Source organism: Notolepis coatsorum (genome assembly GCF_963971535.1).
Source record: "Notolepis coatsorum genome assembly, chromosome: 9".
Lineage (NCBI taxonomy): Eukaryota > Metazoa > Chordata > Actinopteri > Aulopiformes > Paralepididae > Notolepis > Notolepis coatsorum.
Genome location: NC_140173.1, coordinates 111,225,430 through 111,250,169, shown reverse-complemented (window position 1 = coordinate 111,250,169; position 24,740 = coordinate 111,225,430). Strand labels below are relative to the sequence as shown.

Here is a 24,740-nt window from a genome sequence, read left to right as displayed (position 1 = left end):
TATGTCAATTGTCATACATCATAAATCGGCAACATGTCATTGTCATAAATCATAAATCAGCATGTCATTGTCATAAATCATAAATCAGCAACATGTCGTTGTCATAAATCATAAATCAGCATGTCATTGTCATACATCATAAATCGGCATCATGTCATTGTCATACATCATAAAACATGTCATTGTCATACATCATAAATCAGCAACATGTCATTGTCATACATCATAAATAAGTACATGCCATTGTCATACATCATAAATCCGCAACATGCCATTGTCATACATCATAAATCAGCAACATGTCATTGTCATGCATCAAAAATCATACATAGACTACATTACAAAAATCTCCATCTTAATCTTATATTGAATCTTAACACTTTGAGCGCCACGCTTAGCGGTTATCTCTACCGCTAGATGGCCAGCTTGATAGTCGTTTCCGTGGTGTTTAACTATATTTGCAAAGCTGTGTGTGTTCTGTATTATAGCTGTGGAGACAATGGTGTGGCTCATTTGACAGACATTACTTGTAGTGCAACATGGAAAAAATAGTTTGTTTCTACACACTGTAGTTTGTAGTTTATATTTTTAGTTACGCTAAACATCGCATATTTCCAAGATAATACAGTATTTTTTCATAGATTGTGAGATAAAACAATAAGCCCGATCATTCTGGTTAGGGGGTGCACCGATATATCAGTCGGGTATCGGTATCGGCCGATAAGTGCCTTGTTGACTGCCATCGGCCTATCTGCCGATAAGCTCAAATTTGCCGATGGCAGTGGCCGATAAATATCCGCCAATTTGTGTCACGTCAATCTGGTCCACACGTTCAAACTTTGAAAAAAGTTTCAGTCAAGCGACGTGCACAACCCCACCCCCACACACACACGCTACTGCATCAAAGTTACTTATGATTAACAAAGGCATTCGTTTTGTGGCATTAACGTTATATAGTTACACGTTCAATAACATCAGCATATTATTTACCCGACCATAGCAAGCATTACTCATTCATATCTCTCACTTCCTTCCTTTGCTCAGAGAGCCCGTACTGAATTGTACCCATTCTGCAATCTGTTAATAAAGTTTTCAATCAGACAAATGTATAGAAAAGCTTTTATTATAACATTCGTTGCAGTAAAATAATTATGCCTCGTTTAGTACTCCTGCGGAGCGCTGGTAGTCTACTCGTGGGTCGCGGGGAGCTAACTTGGGCCGCGGGGAGCTAAGTTTGTTGTGGTTCGCTCGCATGTGTAAATCAATGGCGGACTTCCCGGAAGTAAAAAACGAATAAGCGCTTGCCGATTGGTGGTAATAACAGCAGGAGGTGGGTGCAAGCCGTGTGACGTAATTGGCAGAATAGACTGTCAATCAAAATTGTTCTGTTGTACCTGAATGAATGAAAACTTTATTTAACAGATTGCAGAATGGGTACAATACAGTACGGCTCAATACACACAATTGTTAAGGGGATGCAGACTAGAGAAAGACGTTTGTCTTGTTTACATCAGGGTCCCCCATTTTCAATTCATAGTGAAATACGAACCTGACACGACACATGCATTGCAAACTCAGATTATGGAGATATTACTGGAGAACATGGAGCTTTGTTTGAGAGAGATACAGTGAGTGCTGTCTCTTAAACTCTTAAAACTCATAAACGTTTTAGTCTTTTTAGTCAAGTTAGTCTGTTAGTCTGGTTATGAAAGCCAGTGGGTATTGTATGACTCAGACTTCAGCAATAATCATGAGCATTATAAAATATATAAAAAACACACATGGCATGATTGAATACCATAAACATATTTCTTGATGTTTCCTTTTTTAAGTAAGTAAAGAGGCCTATGTTCATATCGGTGAGCATAATTTGTAACACAAAAAGAGACGTGTAGCCTATTTATTTATTTAATATTTTATTTATTAATTTTATTATTTTATTTGTTGCCATGCCTAAAATAATAGTCAACCATAGGGCTAAAACATTTTCATAAACAATAATATAATTTTTTTATTTTTGTTATATGGTTATAATAAAAGCTTTTCTATACATTTGTCTGATTGATTGATTGAAAACTTGATTAACATATTGCAGAATGGGTACAGTACAGCTCAATACAACAACACTGCTAAGACTGGAGGATGAAGACCAGAAAAATACTTTTGGCTTTTTTACATAAGGGTCCTCTATTTTCAAAACATTTAGACATACAAATACAGTAGTTTCATAAAAAAATTAAAATTAAAAATAAAGTTATAATAATATTTATATCGGTCGATTTGTGTTAGTTGGGGGGGGGGGGGGGTAGTTTTAACTCAAAACTGATCGTGTTTGCCGAGCATGTTTTACGTCCGGTGAAACACAGAACTGTGACCGTTAGAAAAACACGTTTCAGATTCGGTAAAATAGACATAGAATATACCTTACCAATACCCCCCCCCCTGATGATAATTCCAATGATCCCATCTGCGATCGCGATTACTAGTTTATATGTAATTACACGTGTGTACGGGAAACTAGGTTTTGAGGGGAGCATATCTGCATGCGACAGGGCTGTACACTGCGACGAGATGATCGCAAATTGCCCCCTAATTTGGCCGGTGCGAGTGGAAAATAAGATCTGGGGGCAAGCTTGCGAGTAGTGATTTCAACCCTTCATTCGCATTTCACTCCTAAATTAATCCATACAAATTGGATACAAAAAATAGTAAAACATTAGCCTACAACAGTGCGACATAATGTTGCAGTTGTAATTTCATTAGACAGACCAGTGCGGACCTTTAATAACATGCAATTTAATTGACACGAGCAATGGGCTAACGTTAGCTGGTAACCAAGGTATCCATTAGGACTATGCTAAGCTAACTAGCGTTAGCTGCTGCTAACCCTGGACAACGGTCAAAGCGGACTCCACAACACTAGTTCCATTCATGAGGAAAGGGGGTGGGTTATATTGACAACGCTTGACAACAGAAGTTTAAACATAACTTCATATTTATTGGTTATTCGTTTCTGTATATACGTTAGTGTAGTGGTCCCGAGTGTAGCAGGGACGGCGGAGCTATAGGCTAACGTTAGTGTAGTGGTCCCGAGTGTAGCAGGGACGGCGGAGCTATAGGCTAACGTTAGTGTAGTGGTCCCGAGTGTAGCAGGGACGGCGGAGCTATAGGCTAACGTTAGTGTATTGGTCCCGAGTGTAGCAGGGACGGCGGAAAAGCGGTCAAAGCGGACTCCACAACACTAGTTCCATTCGTGAGGAAAGGGGGTGGGTTATATTGACAACGCTTGACAACAGAAGTTTAAACATAACTTCATATTTATTGGTTATTCGTTTCTGTATATCATCCACTTTCCATCTCCTTGTGTTAGACTCTTCCTGTTTACATTCGAGTGTGACGTCATCACCTACGGCAGCTTAGACCAGTGGTTCCCAAAGTCGGGGTCGCGACCCAAAGGTGGGCCGCGAGCAGCCACGGATGGGCCGCGAGATGATTAAAAAAAAAAAAAAAAAAAAAAAAAATTTATTTTTTATTTTTTTATTTTTTATTTTTTTATTTAATTTTTTTTGTCAGGCCACTGAACTTAGAAGCAGGCCAGGACAGTGTTTCTAGTTGTATTCAAAAATTATATTCTATTGTATTCTAAAATGTGACTATATGGTTTTATATTAACTTAATAAATAAACAAAAACGAAAAATCTACTTATTTCAACGAACATTTCAAACTAAATAACAGATTATGCACATAAAACGCTGAAAACAACCGAAGCAACAATAGTATTTTAATGAGGCTATTATTATTATCATGATTATTTTGCAACAAGTTAGCCCTCTCATAAATAGCACATATAAATGAATAACTAACTTGAACTAACTTAATAGGATTGAAGTGATATTTGGCTTAAAAAATCGGTCGCCTGACAAAAAAAATAAAAAATAAAGCCAGACGATGTGCATTGGGCCGCGGCTCTCTGACGCCTTATTTTCTGGGCCCCGGCCTGAAAAGTTTGGGAACCCCTGGCTTAGACGATCAAAACGCGAACCTAGAACAAAACAGCTCTCTCGTTCGTTCTCGCCCCCTCTCTCTCTCTTGCTCTCTCTCTACATTCAATGATTTAAAGTAGCCAAACGTTACAGACAGTATAAATACTAACTGGATAGTTGATGATATAAACATTTAATTTCATTATCTGAAATATTCTAAAATCATTAAGTCTGCTATAAGCCATTATCCCTTTGTGTGTGATTATTATTTTCTCACAGTAGTGTGTGTGTTTGGCTAAAGTGGATAGAAAACACAGTACTGTGCAAAAAAAAGGCACCCAAGTGTGTCAGTAGACTACTCTTAGTACATTTTCATTAAATTATTTTTTAAAGCATCTTCATGGTTTAATAATGCAAACATATGTTGCAGGGACTTATTATAATCATCATATTGGCGTGACAGTATGCATCAAAGGGTTAAATCAAGCATTTTTAAGTGCTTTAGAGGAAATGTCAAAATATCGCGATATATATTGTGTATCGTGATATGGCCAAAAAATATCGCGATATCATTTAGAGGCCATATCGCCCAGCCCTACTATAATGGTAAAATAGTTATTAAAAAATGTGCCCCTAAAAAATATTCTTTGCCCCTAAATTTCTCATTTAGGGGCAAGTGTGCCCCTAGTGAAAAAGCTTAGCGTACAGCCCTGTGCGATTGCTCTGCAAGAGCTCCTCCCCCTCAGAGCGAGTCTTGACAGTCCAGTCCAGCCATTGTCTCTACTGATCCCTTTCTATCAGAGTTCAAAAGGTAGGCGATACTGCCACCTGGTGAGATTCGATCGGCATTGCAATTCCAACGTAGGCAAATGAGCCAGGGACGGCTAGAGTGATCCGGATGATCGTTTAGAACGGGGATCAAACAAAGGATCCAAAAACGAGGATCTTCTGACTCACTCTGAACTTCCTTAGGCGCCTAAGGAAGTAGAGGCACTGCCGTTCCTTCTTCACTACACTGTTAATTTGTGTGCTCCATGTCAAGTCCTCGGATATGTGGACTCCGAGGTACTTCAAATTGTTCACTCTCTCGACCAGTGCCCCATAGATGCTGAGGGGGCTGTAGTCTCTAGCCCCCAACCTCTTAAAATCCACAATCATCTCTTTAGTTTTGCTGACGTTCAGGAAGAGGCTGTTCTTGAGCTTTAATCTGAGGGTATTTACATCCAAATCAGGTGAACCCCCTTATTAACCCATTTAGACCTAAAACGTGTATCCCGGTCTAAATGGGTTAAGGGGCCAAGAGTTCAGCTGTTCCATGGCCAGGTGTGTTATTCCCTTATTATTTAATTTATAAAGAGCAGATAAAAGGTCTAGAATGGCTGTTGCCGTCAACTCAATATGAGGTCCAAAGAGCTGTCACTATCTGTGAATCAAGCCATCATTAGGCTGAAAAATCTAAACAAACTCATCAGCGAGATAGCAAAAACACGAGGTGTGGTCAAATCAACCCTTTGGAACATTCTTAAAAAGAGTGCACTGGTGGGCTCGGCAACTCCAAAAGACACAGGATAATTTCCCTGGTGAAGAAAAACCCCTTCAGTTGGCCAGATCAAGAACACTCTCTAGGAGGTAGAAGTATCTGGTATTTTCTTGATTGTTGTGACAGAGTGAATAGAGGGTTCATCACAAGATGTAAACCACCTCAAAAACAGGATTAGAGTTTGCCAAAAAACAAACTATGCCAAAAAGCAAACTAGCCCTAACACTAAACCTGTGGAAGCAACCAAATCGTGAAAGAAGTGGATTGTTATGCAATGGCCAAGTCAATCATCTGACCTGAATCCAATTGAGCATGCATTTCACTTGCTGAAGACAAAACTGAAGGGAAAATGCCCCAAGAATAAGCAGGAAATGAAGACTGTTGCAGTAGAGGCCTGGCAGAGCATCACCAGGGACGAAACCCAGCGGTTCCAGACTTCAGGCTGGACTGCAAAGGATTTGCAACCAAGTATTAAAAGTGACAATTTGATTTATAATTGTTAGATTGTTTAATTATTTTGTCCCTTATTTATGGACCTTACTGTTTATATAATATATATATTATATTTATGCAGTATTAACAGGCCATTTAGGTGAGATTTAAAAACGAGATACAGTACGTGATGGTGATCTGTGAGGTTTTTATAAAATAAGTTGTTTCTTTCTTTCTGATTCATTGATTGATTGATTGATTGAAAAGTTTATTAACAGATTGCAGAATGGGTACAGTACAGTACATCTCAATACATACAATTGTTAAGGGGATGCAGACCAGAGAAAGACTTTCGTCTTGTTTCCACCAGGGTCCCCCATTTTCAATTCATCATAACATATATGACATACATGACATACAGATAGACAGTACTGCTACATCTATACATTTATGACATATCAGATTTGCAAATACAGTACTGTTTGTGATACAAAAGTGTCCAGAAAAGGAGTGTATATACATTTGGCGTAGAAACTGTACATTGGAGGAGGTTGGTGGGGTGGGGTTGGGTGGGTTGGGTGAGGGCTGTACATTGGAGGTGGGGGGGGGGGGGGGGGGTTGGGTAGGGGACATACACACATTTTACACTGTACATTGGAATGTTGACAACGCCTTACTTGGTCATTTACTGTACAACTAGGTTAGGACATTTGTAGGGGCCAGTTTCGAATTGCAGTCTCACGTAGGTGTTTTTTGAGAGTGTTTTTGAAGGTGGGTAGTGATTCACATTCCTTTACAGCTTTAGGCAGGGCGTTCCACATTGATGTGGCATAATTGCGAAACGTGTTTAGTCCCTTGTTTGAGCCGAATCTGGGTTTTACATGATTTGTGGAGCTCCCTCTGGTGTTGTGATCGTGGTATTCACTGACCTTTGGGAAGTATTTTGACATGTACATGGGTACCTTGGTCGCGTAGTGTATCTTGTAGACCAGGCCCATTGCAAGGTTGGAAGGTAAGTGTAAAGTCTTTAAGGAGCGTGTGTTGAGGGGCCTGTCAATAGAGCAGTGGCCTAGTATGACTGTGTAAAATATGTGACACAGCAGTCTGACAAATTAAGTTATTCATCCTTTTGTGATTAAATTAAGCAAATACAAAGGGGTCGCTGGCCCCCAGTGTCCACAGGCAGCACTGTTTGTATTTCTGGTGTTGTAATCATGTGCTGCTCTGAATAGCTCTGCCTGCCCCCCTCTACCCCCCCCCCCCCCCCCCCACCATACCATTCTGTCTCTGTCTGTCTGTCTCCCTTTCTCTGTCTCCCTCTCTCTTTCTCTATCACATACTTACTAACTAACCCGCTTGCACACACCCAGTTGCTCAGTGGTGGTCACACTGAAACGGCTGCATCGTTTTGAAATTGGCTTTTTGTTTGTCGAGAATAATGTGTGACTAGCCTGTAATTCAGATTTCTCTTGGTTGCATTACCAATAGGGTGAAACCAAGCCCAATTAATACGATTAGATTACATGATGGTAATTGGTCTCTGAGGTCCCCAAAACATATATTTAAAGTTTTTTGCTGAAACTAGGGGTGGGACGATACATCGATCCAGATATCGATCCAATATCGATCTATTATCAATGATCCAATAGGATCGATGCAACATAAAAAGATTGGTTCATATTGCGATACTCTTATTTTGAAAATCCCGTGGCGAGTCGTATCCGCCCACAGCACAGCAGTAGCGCCTGAAACGCTCTGTAGACATTACAACAGAGCAATGCTACATAGTGTGCCTATTTTGTGACCCGAAATAAGTCCCTGCTTATTCCGCAACGGGTTAAATTCATCTAACATGCTTTGCATCCTCTCCATTCCTTTATGCCCACGTTGCGTTAAAGACCGAAATTAACGTTACGTTAGCGTAAGCTAACAAGCTAACCCTGATCAGAGCCATAGAGAGAACAGCAGAGGTCCATTAGTGGGGACTGGGGAAGGGGGGAGGGGCATTCTCCCTTTCTGTGTGTGTGTGTCCGTTTGGAAAGACCAGATGAAGTCAGGAGTATATTATATTGATAGTAAATTTACTGAGGATTGACGGATAATCTTGATATTTAAACATAAAAAATACAATACATAATAAATGTATTCATGATCATCATGCAACATAAAACAATTGTAGTAACGGTTTGGGAGAGGAAGGGGTTTTAGGTTGCGTGTTGGAGTTCCAAAAATTTTTACTTAAAGTTTAAAGCTCAATATATCAAAACGTGGCACTTTACAGTGAACAGGAGGATTATTTGTATTAAAAACAATAGATTGTTTTTCATTTAAATGTCTGGAAGAGCTCAAAAATAAAAATGTCAAATGATATTTCCGTTGCCTTTTTTGAGTTGATCTAAATGTTACTGATTGTGTTAAATGGGCATATAATATCGTCTCATATTGATCGCAGGCACCTGAATCGAATCGTATCGTATTGTGGCAGACTTTGTGATCGGCAAATATAGTTTCGTTGTCCAAAGAATCTATATCGTATCATGATGAAACTGGTGATTCCCACCTCTAGAAACTATCACTCAGATTATGCATTCTAGCAGCCTCTATACCCCTCTGTTTCAGTCCTGTTCTCATTCGAGCAGCCTCTATACCAGGGGTGGGCAATTATTTTTCCTGGGGAGCCGAATGAGCAACTGAAAATATGTTGGAGGGCCGGGCCAAAATTCCAAACTCAATTATGCATAATATACATTTTATTTCTATATAAAAAGCAGTAAATGGCATTGTTTTGACCCCTGGTAAGAGTGTATGTTATTATTTGGCAATTAACACTTTGAGTGCCATGCCGGGTTTTCCTTTTTACCCCCTTGATGCCACGGTCCACTTCAATGTTAACATTAATATTGCCTAATCTATGTTTTAAATTATGTGTCTAATCTGCCCGTCACTTATCAAAGACTCATTTCCAGTCAGTGCTGTCAAGGCAGATTGGTTTTTTATCGCTTCATTTCCGTTTCAGAGCATTTTGAAAAGCACCTGTTTTGAAATAAAAAACAGTTCATTCTAGACCATTCTGTGATAATCGTCTTTTACTGGAATATTCCAGAACGCTGATATTCATCGGCCTATTTATGAATCGTTTTCAAATAAACGCTAGATGATCAATATTATACGTGCGTGCAAGCACATTCGCGCCGCGCACGGATAATCTGCGCGTTAATTTCCTCATGGATTTTTTCAGTAAAACCGAAAGAGCCCATTTCACATAACAGCCTATATCTTCATCAAAATTAGTCTGATTATCCTAACACTGATAACAAAGATTCCTTACCTTATCAGATGGTATCCAACTGGTATATTCCAATTCCTGATCACCATTCGAGAAAATCAATAAGTGTATGGATCCAACGTGATACAGTAGTACACATGATTCCGCAGGGCTGAGAGGCTCCAGAATGAACTGTGGTAACCCCGGCTGGATCAGTGGACTGGAAAATGTGGAGTACCGGATTTTTTCCCCCATCCATTTTCATTGAGTCCATTCCAAAATCCCTTATGTCATCTGGGAGACGATAGGGGGCGCTTTTTTCCACATATGATCGCCGGCGGCGCTCGTGTATACTCGGGTAGGCTCGCGTGATGCAATATCGTCAGATCACTAAAAAAAAAAAAAAAAAAAAAATCAGAGAAATCTCGTGAGTGGCTTTCAACATAACTATCGGAAACCCGAGATATCTCGTGTGTGGCAGTTAAAGTGTTAAAAGGTGAGCTTACTGTAGCTTTCAAAAATATCATTTATTCAAATAGAATTTATTTCCAAAATGATAAACAAAATGTGAAACATTAATAACAAAGGGCATGTATGAAAAAGTGCTATACAAATAAAGTTATTATTTTGAGTTTCATATACTATTGAAACAAGGATTTTCTTAGCTTTCTAAAGACATCACATCATCTTATAGCCAAAATAAACAAGACATGTCACTGAACTGTGTAAAGAAAAGTGTCCAAGTAGCCTTTTTTACTCTACATGCCTATATTAAACATTTAATGTTTTCAGAACTGTGCAAAAAAAAGAAAAAAAAAAGATCAAGTGTCCCATTTCACTTGTTATATTTCCACATTTTAGTGTTCTTCAGCTCCTTTTTTTTTTCATTCAGTGTGAGAAATCCAGTCTCTGTTGAGCTTTAACAAGTCCATCAAAGTCAGGTTGCATGTCTGAGGTGGAGATGCGAAGCACAGCTGCCAGATGTTCATCAGTGAGAGAGGATCTGTACCTGGACTTGGTAAACATCATGACTGAGTGTCTGTTCACATATAGCATGATATAGGTGGATCCAAAGAGAACCAACATTTTCTGAGCATGTCTCCTCATGTTTGGAAAGTTCTCCTCCTTGAGAGCAGAGTAGAACTCTAGCGGTGATGCTGACTTAAAGTGCTCTTTCAGTAGTGAATCAGACTGCAGGTCAATGAGTTCAAGCTGAACATCAGTGGGTGCACTATCAACACTGCAGGTAAAGGGAGAGGAAACCAGCTGCATTTCATCCTCAACCTTTTTGAAATCTTAAACGCCTTGAAAATTCATCATGCAGTGCTCCCAACATGGATGAGTACCTGTGCCGGTGATCAGCTGATGGTTTGACTTCTTTCAGGGTTTTCATGTGTTTGAGATTGTTGCTGCCTAGTTGCCTTGAAATTAATTGCAACTTTGTCATGAAGGCTTTCACATGGCTATGCATTTCATGAGCAAAAATGCCCTTGCCCTGCAGTTGTGTGTTCAGTAGGGATGGGTACCATTCACATTTGAACCGATACGGTACCGGTACCTGTGAATCGATACCGGTACCCAACGGTACCTTTTTTCTGTACTTTATAGTCTCTAAAAATTTTATCTACCTACCTCAGTTGTGAAAAAAGAAATCCAAACTTCAAATAACCACACTTTCGACCGTTTTCGGCTTGCCCCGACTGCTTTGTTGTTTAATCAAGTCAAATCCTAGGTAAGCGTATATTGTGCGTGTGAACGTTAACATGAAAAGAAAAAAGTAAAAAAATAAATATATATATATATAAAAAAAATTAAAATAAAAAATATCATGTAATCTTTCGCGGGCCGGTCAGAATCATCCCGCGGGCCGTATCCGGCCCTCGGGCCGTACAATGCCCAGGTCTGCTCTATACCCCTGTTTCAGTCCTGTTCTCATTCTAGCAGTCTCTATAGCCCTCTGTTTCAGTCCTGTTCTCATTCTAGCAGCCTCTATACCCCTGTTTCAGTCCTGTTCTCATTCTAGCAGCCTCTATACCCCTCTGTTTCAGTCCTGTTCTCATTCTAGCAGCCTCTATACCCCTGTTTCAGTCCTGTTCTCATTCTAGCAGTCTCTATAGCCCTCTGTTTCAGTCCTGTTCTCGATGGGCTGTGCCTGTATCTTTAATGCAAATGAGCTGCTGCCCGAGTGCGTATGCACACAATTCACATCAAACTGTCAAATATAAATGAAGACCCAGCAATTTCATCTTATTTCTCGCCTAAAATGTTGTCATAACATATTTTAGTGAACTGTTTAGTTGGAAAAAGAGTGTTTATGAACGAGCCACCATCATGAAAAATGGAGAGACAGAAGTCAAGGACCACCCATAGGCAATGATCTTATTGTGAATGGTTAGTGATTGGTCAGTCATTATATCTATGTCGATGTTGGCTGCAATTCTGAATGGCTTATGCCTTATTTCAATAGGGAGGGTTCTCGTCACAGCTGAATTGCAGAAACTGCACTAAATACATATTTCACAATTGAGACAACAACCCCTCATTGTGTAAAAACTAGAGGTGGGCATAGATTACTTTTTTAATCTAGATTAATCGATCTGCAATCCTGGATTTAATCTAGATTAATCTAGATTAAAATGGCTAAAAAAAAAAGTCTGCCGAAGGCATTCAAAATAATGTGTTCTACCCAAATAATGACCAGAAAGTAAGTCCTTACTTTTTCTTTCCTCCTTACGTTTCTCAGGCCACGTGGCCCATTACACCATGAGCCCATCTTGCTATGATAATTGGTAATGAAATATCAAAATAATGTTCAATAAGATGTACTTGTAATAAGTTGTTTTATTCAGAAGTTAACACAAATAAATAATATTACCAGTACAGAACAGTACAGTATCTAGCACACTCTCAGGAGCAAAACAGAAAGAAGCATTTCAAACTTGAACTATGTGACATGGCTTGACTCAATCAGTCCTATCTCTATTTCTCATTCTTCCACCAGTCACTCAGGCAGACCAGCTTGTTTTATGTAGCGGTGTCTACTTATAGTGCCTATAATATTTTTCCCGTTGGGTGCCAGACAGGGCCAAACCCTGCCAATGCAAATCAAATTACCTTTTTAATTGGTTAATTAGGCCTATAGCTCCGGCATAAGACTGTACCACATAAAGGTAGACAAATAATTTAATTAATAGTAGGCCTAGACTACTGAGCAAGCTAAATCATAGGTTAGTTTGCTAAAAATGTAACAATCAATTACCTTTTCATAAATTAAAAAACCACTCAAGAGTCATGCTCAATTCAAAATCAAAATGTCCATGTATTGGATTCAATTTAAATCATAAGCAAACATTTCATAAAACAAACTATTCATTTTCAGTCCAGCATGTGTGTTAAACTCCCATAAACCAGTCAGGTCACTCAATTCAGTTCAGCCCGTGGGGCAGCGGTGGTCTAAAGGTTAGAGAAGCGGGTTTGTGACCGGAAGGTTGCCGGTTCGATCCCCGGGACCGGCAGGAACACCAACCGCTGAAGTGCCCTTGAGCCCCAACTGCTCCAGTGGAGTTGCTCAGTGGCCAATTGTGTCAACTGTGGTTGTACTGGGCAGCTCCCAGGTGTGAATGGAACTGTGTGAATGTGAAGCAGGGCGTTCCTGAAAAAGAGCATCTGTGCTCAGCGAACCTACCCTGGGTAAATAAAGGTAAAAAAAAATATATATATATATATATATATATATATATATATATATATATATTTTGGCGTCAATTATATTATCGCGCGATACTAGTCTCGCGTTAACGCAGCACGTTAACGCCGTTAACGGCCCAGCTCTAGTAAAAACACAATGCAAAACACAAGAAATGGCCATTTTCACATTGGGGGACCTTCACGGTCTTATTCCCAAAGGCTGGGCCTCATAATGTGGCAGAAACTCTCTTTACATCCATTTTGATATGGAGGTTCTATCAGTTTGCATTGCTCCTGTGTACAGCATATGTTTTGTGTTATATTTCCTTTTGATTTTATGCAGCTAAACTTTGACTCTATAAAATATATTTCTTGGATATTATCCAAGGCGGGTATTTGTTTAACTTACTGCATTGAGACAAGGAAGTTACTTAGTTGTGCTGCCAATACGCTGGGAATGTAATCTCTTTCTGCTTTGATGTACTGGGGCATGAAAATAACTTGGTATTTCACTGGCAGTGCTCTTCACCTACGAACCATAGCTCCATCGAAGACGGACCTATTTCTATAGCTTTCATGCTATGCTGAAAAAGCACTACTGGTGTGAGAAAAACGTATAGGAGACTAGGGATGGACTTCTAGGAGACGAGGGATGTACTTCTAGGAGACTAGGGAGTCTCGTACATCTCATACATCTCGTACTTCTTTTTCAGAGTCCTAAACCAAGTATCAGCTGATGAATAGTATATAGACTTTAACCATCTGATAACTGTATTGGTGTTGGTTGCCTATGGAAGACCTCATCATCGTATCACCCAGGTCCCACCAATCTTAAAAGAAAGACACACATTTATCCTATGAAAATAGGATGGTTAGCCTGTCTCTGTATTCCAGACCAGGTTCAGTAAATCTCATATTTTGGTTTGTTGTTTTTTCCTCTACATTATCGTCTGTATATATAGCTATGATTTCATTATAGTCCGTATATAGCTAGGATTACATTATGGTCTGTATATAGCTAGGATTCATCTCCTTCTGTTCCTCTCCACGTTTTAAGCCTTTTCTGGTCTAGTGCCAATGGATGTGCATGCGTTAGAGATGGCTTCTGAGCTGAGCTGGCTCCATACTGAGGTGCTCTCCTGGGGGCAAAGGTTCATTCCCCTCCCCCTATCTCTCTGCTGGGGTCATTTGGAGGGGTAACGTTAAGCCACACATGGCTGGCTCCTCACTGCAAAGCACACAGCAATAAGAATGGAGCACCTAACATGGTAAAGGTAGAAGGGATTAGATGCATGGTGAATCCTGAATGTGTTTGTTTCATACACCTTTTTCTTCCAATTAAGCTGAAATGGTTTCCGTTATTTTATACTGGGAAAATCTGTTAAAGTCTGACATATTTAAATCTCTTTGGTCATAATGTACGCTGTAAATAATTCCAGAGTGGACCACACTGGCCAAGGTACTGGTAGCCTGCTTCATCTCCAGTGTGCCAGCAGAGAAAGGGTTCTCTCTTGGGGCGCCCCGGTGGCGCACCACGTATACGCTTGTAGCGTAATCGCAACATCCTGGATTCGAATCCGGCCCAGGAAATGTGTTGCATGTCCTCTCCATCTCTCTCTCTCTCTCCCAATTTCCCAACTGTCCGGTCAATAAAAGCTTCATCGTATGTTCGAATTACAGCAGCCTGTACGTCAGCTCCGGTCATCAGCTTCAACTGCTTGCCTTACATTAACGTGTAACCAGCAATCACAAATCTCCGTCAGATCAGCAGCAAGGCACACAGTATGAGTTTATCTTTCAGTATAGTTATTTTGCCTTCAAAATAAAAGCGTGATAATGTATTTTTTATTTTATTTTTTGCTTTCTAAATAAAAGCGTGGGGGGGGGGGGGGGGGGTTCTTTGATGCATTTTTTTTGGCCCGAAGACCTATGTCATTTAGAAATATTCAAATAACTGTGCCCATCCCTAGAGTCTATTGACAGGACTTATTTAACCACTACCGGCCAATCTCCAATCTCCTTCCTATCAAAAACCCTGGAACACCAAGTCGCCACACAGCTCCAAACCCACCGCACTGATTTGAACCCCTCCAGTCCGGTTTTCACCCACTCCACAGCACAGAAACTGCACTTTTCAAAGTATGCAATGACCTTCTCACCTCTGCTGACACCGGAACCCTTAACAGCTGGCTCCAGTCCTACCTCTACAACAGATCTCACTTCACATCCACAGTCACATGAGGTGTTCCCCAAGGTTCAATACTCAGCCCACTCCTTTTCATCATCTACATCCTCCCTCTTGGTCAGATTATCTTCCATTTCAACCTGGACTTCCATTGGTATGCTGATGATACTCAAGATATACCACAGCACGAAAACACCCTACAACCCCTACCCCACCCCTCTCTCACATTGACTCCTGCCTGTCTGCAAGAAAAGTCTGGATGCAACAGTTTCAACAATTTCCTCAAAATCAACAGTGACAACTGAACTCCACCCTCAGCTGAATGAACAACCCCACACTCACCATTGATGGCACCACTGTCTCCCCTTCCTCCCAGACAAGCAACCATGGCGTGATCCTTGATCCGACCCCCTCCCTTGAGCCCCATATCCGCCAAAATGTCAAATCCTCTTTCTACCACCTTCACAATATTGCAAAGATCAGGCCCTCTCTCACGCCTTGCTGCTGAAACACTGATCCACGCCTTCACCTCCTCCTGTCTTGATACTGCAACTCACTCCTCTACAGCCTCAGTGTTGCTACATCAATAGACTCCAACTGGTCCAGAACGCATCAGCCTGACTTCTAACTCACCAGATCAACTATGAAATCCTGGTCTTCACCTACAAAGCCCTTCACCAACTGCCTTAGTTGATCATACCAATCCTCATATCCACATTAGTCTGTCTTCTCTCCACCCCCAAATGGTAAATGGTAAATGGCTGCATTTATATAGCACTTTTATCCAAAGAGCGTTCCAATTTGTTCCTCACATTTTGCTCATTCACTCACACATTCACGCACCGACGGCAGAGGCAACCATGCAAGGTGCCAACCTGCTCATCAGCAATTAGGGGTTGAAGTGTCTTGCTCAAGGACACTTCGACACGCTGCCCGGGAGGACCGGGAATCGAACTGGGAACCTCCGGATTACTAGACGACTGCTTTACCTCCTGAGCCATTGTTGCCCCCAAGTCCAACCTCCAGTGTTTGGGACAGTTTTCTCCAGGCAGCTCCCAGGCTCTGGAACTCCCTCCCCCGAGTCATTAGAGGAGTCCCTCGCAGATATGTTTGTCTGTCTGTCTCACTACCACCACCGCTTAGTGTAATTATTATTATCAGATGATATTTGACCTAAATTTCTCCCATTTGCTCGGGACATTGAAATCTTCCAGGACATGTGGACCAGCACGGAAACCCTGCTCGTACACGCACACGCTGCCTTTAGATGGCGACATGCATGGCTGGGCGAGGGGCTTCAATCCTCCTTTTTATATATTTATTCTATTCTATTGTGGTCAATGTCAGCCAGAGGTCAACCTGGTTATAGAGTGATTACCTCACCACGGCCGTGGCCATCTTTATTTATTTGGCACTCCTCTCCGCAAGCCCTGGAGATTGAACTGAAGTACAGCACCTGTATTTAGCCTTTATTTAAGAAGATTGCTGGTGGCCGCAGACGCACCTCTTCAGCCAGTCCTGTGCTCACCGATGGCCAGCCGGATCAATACAACACAATTGAGTTTTCCAATCTGAGAGTCTTTGGGAAGGCAGCCGTGGCACTTACAGGGTGATCACCTCATGAAGTCTTCATCAGGCTGTATTGACAGATTCATTTGAGAAACCCCCCTTCCACCCTTTGTTCCAACTGTAAAGTAATGGCCACTAAGACCCCCCCTTTTAAAAAGTTTTCTAGCAGCTAATGGAATGATTGAAACAACAGCTCCCCCCCTCTCTCTTTCTCTCTCACAGACACACACACCTCGTCTTTGAGTTGACACAATGTTTTCTCTTGATTCATAAATTTGTGTTTTTGTTTTCTTTTTTCTTCGATATCTGAAGGGGGAAATTGGTTTTCTTGGGGTCATCAGGTGAGGAAAGGCTTCTTTGAGACCACAGTTCACCAAGAGACTGTGTCATTGTTGCAAAATCTATATTGCAATGCCCCCCCCATCACCCCTTCCCCATATCAAAGAAGCATTGAGAGTTTTTATGAAGATAAAAAGAAAACACCAGGCCCAAAAAATATCTCAAAAAAGAAAGCAAACGAGAGAAGATTTGCTTTTGGAAGCATGTTCTAAAAGTGACCTGGCGGCCGATGAAGCGATTGTAGAAATTTCCAAATTATTACATATTTGATTTCCAAACAAGCCGCAGGGGTATTGGGTATCACACACTAATGCATGGCGGTCACATGTGCTCTCTTGGAAATTGGTTGGAGGCTCTCCTCGTCCTCTTTGAAGTTCCAAGTTGTTTTTTCGCGTTTGGAGTGTAGCTGTTCTTGAGAAAGCCCTAATCCTCATGGTATTGCTGTGGCAAGCATTATTTGGACACAACGCTTCACAGCGGCGTGCGTGACTCCACTAATTTACCCCATGTTGTTTTACCTGGTTTGTATTTTCCTGCCCCCTTTCCCCCCCGACACGCCCCCCTTCTCTCTCAATTCCCCTCTGAGAGCGAGAGACGCTGTCGGGCAGGACTGGCCGGAGGTGGTTTCCCATCGTGAGACATGCGACGGACCGCCGTTCTCTGTGAATCGATTACGAGGAAAGATCTTTGTGCCATCCTGCTCGATAGCTGTGTTCAGTTAAGCTTGTAGACCTGCCATTCATACACACGCAGTCATTGTTTGGTGCTTTTTAAAGCTCTCATACTCCATGGCCATTGTGAACGTCCATTGTCAATGTCCATTGTCATTTCCCCCCCCCCCCCCCACTCGTTATGTAAACATGTCGGGGTTGATGTCAGCGATGCTGTCATATTGAGATTTTAATGTTGTGACCCTACTGAGCTACTAGCGGCCTCCTGCCTTGCCCTGACCCAGGCACTCTGCAGTCATTTACCCACATCCTACACAGCTGCATTTAAAAAAGAGCTTTTGGAAACGGAGTAGTAATAAGATGCTGCGTGCCGCCAAGGTGAGTAAGAAGCGGCTCTTGAATTTTCTCTTTCTCTCACGTGTGAATGTTTGCCCCCCCCTCCCTTTCTCTTATTACCTCTCTCTCACTCTTTCAATCCCCCTCTTTTCTATTTTACTCTCATACTCCCTCCTTTCCTCTCCCCTTCCGTGTCCCCGTCTCTTGTGCAATGGCAGCGGACAGAAGAAAAGGTTACAACCTCCTGAGCGGCTAATTCCCCATTGATCTGCCCCTGAGGGCACCAGTGCTGTTTACACAGACCTTTATAGAGAGAGAGGGGTGGTGGAGGGGGGGGCATATTAAACTCCACACAGTGCTGCTGACCACTCTGTCCTGGCGTGTGTGTGCATGCACAACAATACAATCTGAGGCAAAGGCCTACTGAGACGCGGCACACATGGTGTGTGTTTGCAGGGAACTGCTGGCACTATAAGCGGAGATATCAGGGAGCATTAAATATATTTGAAAATAATATGCTGTGTGACATACTTTAAAGAAAACTTTGTTATTCATGCCTTTAGTCCAGCGGTTCTCAAAATACGGGTTTTATAATTGTGTATTGATAACAGTGCTGTAATTACATTTTCTAATAAATATGCATGATCAAGTTCAACAACGTGCTTTTATTTTGATATTCCTTAATTCCACATTGAAATTACGCAATACATTAAGTGTGGGGTCGCCAAAAAGATTCCTAAATAAAATGGTCGTGGTATAAAAAAGTTTGAGAACCCCTGCTTTAGTCACTCCCCCCCCCCTGCTTTTATATGTGATGCTATTTGATGGATTGTTGTGATAAATAGCATTTTTGTTTTGACTCATAAAAGCAATTTACAAGCCTAAACATTTGATTCTGCATCTGAGGGGGTCAACCAATACATCAGTTTGCGGATATATCTGGCCAATATTGGCCATTGGCCAAAAAATACATCTCTGTATTGACCGATATTTAAAACATTACCATCTCTCACAGGCTCTAACGGGCAATTGAGATTGCAAACCATTTAATGCTAGTTAACCCCGAAAGGGGCTAAATATTGCTCCAATGTTTAGCAATATTTTGACAGGCTAAATTTTCAGGCTAGAGCACAAGTATAGGAATCATATGAAACTAGAGAATGCAAGGAATATGAAGATACCAGCCACCATGCCATGCTAGCTTACCAGAAAATAAGCTAAATATTGCTCCATATTTTAGCTAAATAATATTGTTATTGCATATCCACTCCATCCAGGAAATCGCAGGGACTGGCTATCGGCCTATTAATATAGGGTTTGACAATCAACAACATTTTCAACTGGCTTTCTGGGCTGGAAACTTTTCAGATTCACTGGCCCAACCATTAACACCTGTTATTTGTAGGGATGCAATAGTACCGTTACTACCGTACACAAAGCCCACGTTCAGTTCATGCATTCATTTTGGGGCCACAGTTCTCGGTTATAGAAATAGAATGTTGTAAATGTCCATTTGCCAATTATAAATCCATCTGCCGATTATAAATATATTAATTATAAATTATAATGCTTTGTTTGTGAGTTACTGGAAAACCTCTATAGGTCAGTGCTCAAGCCAACTTCACTACAACTTTCTTCTGTTTATCTGAAAACTACAATTTAGCCTTGCAGTCTGTCACACCTCTAGCTCTATTGACAAAGGCTGGTGGGGTGAAAACACAAGCCGCTTCTGAAATACAGTATAAAATTACCCTTTTCTCTGAAGTCTCCTTTCAAATTGGTAATGACGCCTTCTTCTTCTTTCTGGGAAAGAGCGATGAACGCTCAGTGCTGCCACCACTGGTTGCCAATCAAACACAGTGCTATCACTGTTAACCTGTTAGTTGAAGGTGCTGATCTTATTGGTGACCAGTTGTGGAAGCAACGAGTGTCCGTGGACTGGAGGATTTGAAATGAGACTTCAGAGACAAAGTGGTAATTTTATACTATATTTCAGCAGCAGCTTGTGTTTTCACCCCACCAGTCTTTGTCGGGACTCTTTGAGCATTACAGCGTTTTACCAGGCATTCAACCCCTACAGGTTTCTGACAGATGATTGTTTCCTGCCTGTAGCCACTGTACTGGAAGTGTGTTGAGTGTGACTGACCCTGCTATACATTCTGTCTCTAAATTGTCTTAGAGCTGTCGGATGTGGAGCCCAACGTGTTCCTTCGGCCTTTCCTGGAGGTGGTTCGCTCCGAGGATACCACTGGACCAATCACAGGCCTCGCCCTCACCTCGGTCAACAAGTTCCTCTCCTACGGCCTCATAGGTGAGGAGAATGTTTTAACATTTTCAAACATTTAGGGCAATTTTTTTTTTTATTCAGAACCATTTCTTTATTTACCCAAATGAAGCAAATCATCCTACAACAGGACAGTTGTAGGATGGATAGGGTGGATACGTTTCGATCTCTATGTTTTGAGAAGTATGAGCCCAACAGTTGATTTACGTCTGAAGCGAAGCAACAGTAAAGAAATCAATACAAAAAGATTATGTTTTCTTGTCTCTTACAAAGGTCACAGAGTTTTCTATGTGAGTAATGTGGGATGCTCATCACTGACTCGCTCTAGGAATGCCAAGAATGGCCCATTTTCCTCACCGATGCGTAAACCGAATTGTTTTGGCGTACAAACAGCACAGGCTGTCCTCACCAGCATCATCATGGAAATATGGCCCAGTTGTCTGAAGTGTGAAACACGCATACATCACCAGATGTTATTCTAAATAGCAGTGGTAGAGTAAATAATGGTACGTTTCTGTCAAAACAGCTGCAGCGCATTGCTAAACTAAATATGGCCCATGGTAACATTAAGTAACAGTATAATTTATTAGTCAGATGGCCCCGGGAATATGGTGTTCATATTAGGTAATTGGGGAAAATTCAGCTGTTCAACTGGCCAGAACTGTACTTGTTATCGGGGGGTTAGTTCAGAGGGTCCGATCCTTCAGAGAGCGCACACACACACACACACACACACACACACACACACACACACACACACACACACACACACACACACAGATCACCTATTTACAAAATTACTTGAAAGTACTGAATATGTGCGCATGCATACACACACACACACTTACGCACACACAAACTCACACACTGTATCTGCACAGATCACCTCCCCACAAATCACTCCCCGACTCCCAGAGCCTCTGTCCGTCACTCCAGACCCGACGCCTGCCTCCTTAATCCTCGACGCTCCCCCCACCCTCCCTCCCCCCTGTCCACCCTGATGCTGCATATCATCAACGCTGTTCAAAGGGACGGGGTAACCATGGCGATGTGGCCCAGCGGCCCTCAAGACAATAGCTCTTGTTCCCCCATTGGCAGGATGATGAGAAAAGATGACAGCGGTGACTTAAACAGGCTCTGATACCCAATTACCCTACACCGCCTCAATGATAGTACCTACACCGCCTCAATGATATTACCTACACCGCCTCAATGATATTACCTACACCGTCTCAATGATATTACCTACACCGTCTCAATGATATTACCTACACCGTCTCAATGATATTACCTACACCGCCTCAATGATATTACCTACACCGTCTCAATGATATTACCTACACCGTCTCAATGATATTACCTACACCGTCTCAATGATATTACCTACACCGTCTCAATGATATTACCTACACCGTCCTAATGATATTACCTACACCGTCTCAATGATATTACCTACACCGTCCCAATGATATTACCTACACCGTCTCAATGATATTACCTACACCGTCTCAATGATATTACCTACACCGTCTCAATGATATTACCTACACCGCCTCAATGATATTACCCTACAGTCCTACACCGTCTCAATGATATTACCTACACCATCTCAATGATATTACCTACACTGTCTCAATGATATTACCTACACCATCTCAATGATATTACCTACACCGTCTCAATGATATTACCTACACCGTCTCAATGATATTACCTACACCGTCTCAATGATATTACCTACACCGCCTCAATGATATTACCTACACCGTCTCAATGATATTACCTACACCGCCTCGATGATATTACCTACACCGCCTCAATGATATTACCTACACCGTCTCAATGATATTACCTACACCGTCTCAATGATATTACCTACACCGCCTCAATGATATTACCTACACCGTCTCAATGATATTACCTACACCGCCTCGATGATATTACCTACACCGCCTCAATGATATTACCTACACCGCCTCAATGATATTACCTACACCGTCTCAATGATATTACCTACACCGTCTCAATGATATTACCTACACCGCCTCAATGATATTACCTACACCGTCCTAATGATATTACCTACACCGTCTTAATGATATTACCTACACCGTCTCAATGATATTACCTACACCGTCTCAATGATATTACCTACACCGCCTCAATGATATTACCCTACAGTCCTACACCGTCTCAATGATATTACCTACACCATCTCAATGATATTACCTACACTGTCTCAATGATATTACCTACACCATCTCAATGATATTACCTACACCGTCTCAATGATATTACCTACACCGTCTCAATGATATTACCTACACTGCCTCAATGATATTACCTACACTGCCTCAATGATATTACCTACACCGTCTCAGTGATATTACCTACACCGCCTCAATGATATTACCTACACCGTCTCAATGATATTACCTACACCGTCTCAATGATATTACCTACACCGCCTCAATGATATTACCTACACCGTCTCAATGATATTACCTACACCGCCTCGATGATATTACCTACACCGCCTCAATGATATTACCTACACCGCCTCAATGATATTACCTACACCGTCTCAATGATATTACCTACACCGTCTCAATGATATTACCTACACCGCCTCAATGATATTACCTACACCGTCCTAATGATATTACCTACACCGTCTTAATGATATTACCTACACCGTCTCAATGATATTACCTACACCGTCTCAATGATATTACCTACACCGTCTCAATGATATTACCTACACCGTCTCAATGATATTACCTACACCGCCTCAATGATATTACCCTACAGTCCTACACCGTCTCAATGATATTACCTACACCGTCTCAATGATATTACCTACACCATCTCAATGATATTACCTACACCATCTCAATGATATTACCTACACCGTCTCAATGATATTACCTACACCGTCTCAATGATATTACCTACACCGTCTCAATGATATTACCTACACCACCTCAATGATATTACCTACACCGCCTCAATGATATTACCTACACCGTCTCAATGATATTACCTACACCGTCTCAATGATATTACCTACACCGTCTCAATGATATTACCTACACCGCCTCAATGATATTACCTACACCGCCTCAATGATATTACCTACACCGTCTCAGTGATATTACCTACACCGCCTCAATGATATTACCTACACCGTCTCAATGATATTACCTACACCGTCTCAATGATATTACCTACACCGCCTCAATGATATTACCTACACCGCCTCAATGATATTACCTACACCGTCTCAATGATATTACCTACACCGTCTCAATGATATTACCTACACCGTCTCAATGATATTACCTACACCGTCTCAATGATATTACCTACACCGCCTCAATGATATTACCTACACCGTCTCAATGATATTACCTACACCGCCTCAATGATATTACCTACACCGTCCTAATGATATTACCTACACCGTCTCAATGATATTACCTACACCATCTCAATGATAGTACCTACACCATCCTAATGATAATACCTACACCGCCTCAATGATATTACCTACACCGCCTCAATGATATTACCTACACCGCCTCAATGATATTACCTACACCGTCTCAATGATATTACCTACACCGCCTCAATGATATTACCTACACCGTCTCAATGATATTACCTACACCGTCTCAATGATATTACCTACACCGCCTCAATGATATTACCTACACCGTCTCAATGATATTACCTACACCGTCCTAATGATATTACCTACACCGCCTCAATGATATTACCTACACCGTCTCAATGATATTACCTACACCGTCTCAATGATATTACCTACACCGTCCTAATGATATTACCTACACCGTCTCAATGATATTACCTACACCATCTCAATGATAGTACCTACACCATCCTAATGATAATACCTACACCGCCTCAATGATATTTCCTACACCGCCTCAATGATATTACCTACACCGCCTCAATGATATTTCCTACACCGCCTCAATGATATTACCTACACCGCCTCAATGATATTACCTACACCGTCTCAATGATATTACCTACACCGTCCTAATGATATTACCTACACTGCCTCAATGATATTACCTACACCGTCTCAATGATATTACCTACACCGTCTCAATGATATTACCTACACCGTCTCAATGATATTACCTACACCGTCTCAATGATATTACCCTACACCATCTCAATGATATTACCCTACAGTCCTACACCGTCTCAATTAAACTCTTGTGTCTTTTAAACACGCTATGATATTACCCTACAGTCTTACATCGTCTCAATGAAACTCTTGTGTCTTTTAAACAGGCTATGATATTACCAGCCTACACCTTCTCAATTAAACTCTTTGTCTTTTAAAATGCTGTCCTCCAGCCAGGTAACATGCTCGCTCCCCCACTCTGTTAAACCTGCATCTAACGCTGCTCTCT

The 24,740-nt window shown here is 41.4% G+C and overlaps 1 protein-coding gene across 4 annotated transcripts in view; it reads left to right on the top strand.

The window, feature by feature from the left end:
• The window catches only part of gbf1 (golgi brefeldin A resistant guanine nucleotide exchange factor 1), a 221,188-nt gene that overhangs the window by 71,372 nt on the left and 125,076 nt on the right, over nt 1-24,740 (top strand). For all 4 annotated transcript variants that reach the window (XM_084322245.1, XM_084322244.1, XM_084322243.1 and 1 more), the window contains exon 4: nt 20,188-20,319. In XM_084322245.1, coding sequence (XP_084178371.1) covers nt 20,188-20,319 — 132 coding nt within the window. The remainder of the gene's footprint in view (nt 1-20,187; nt 20,320-24,740) is intronic.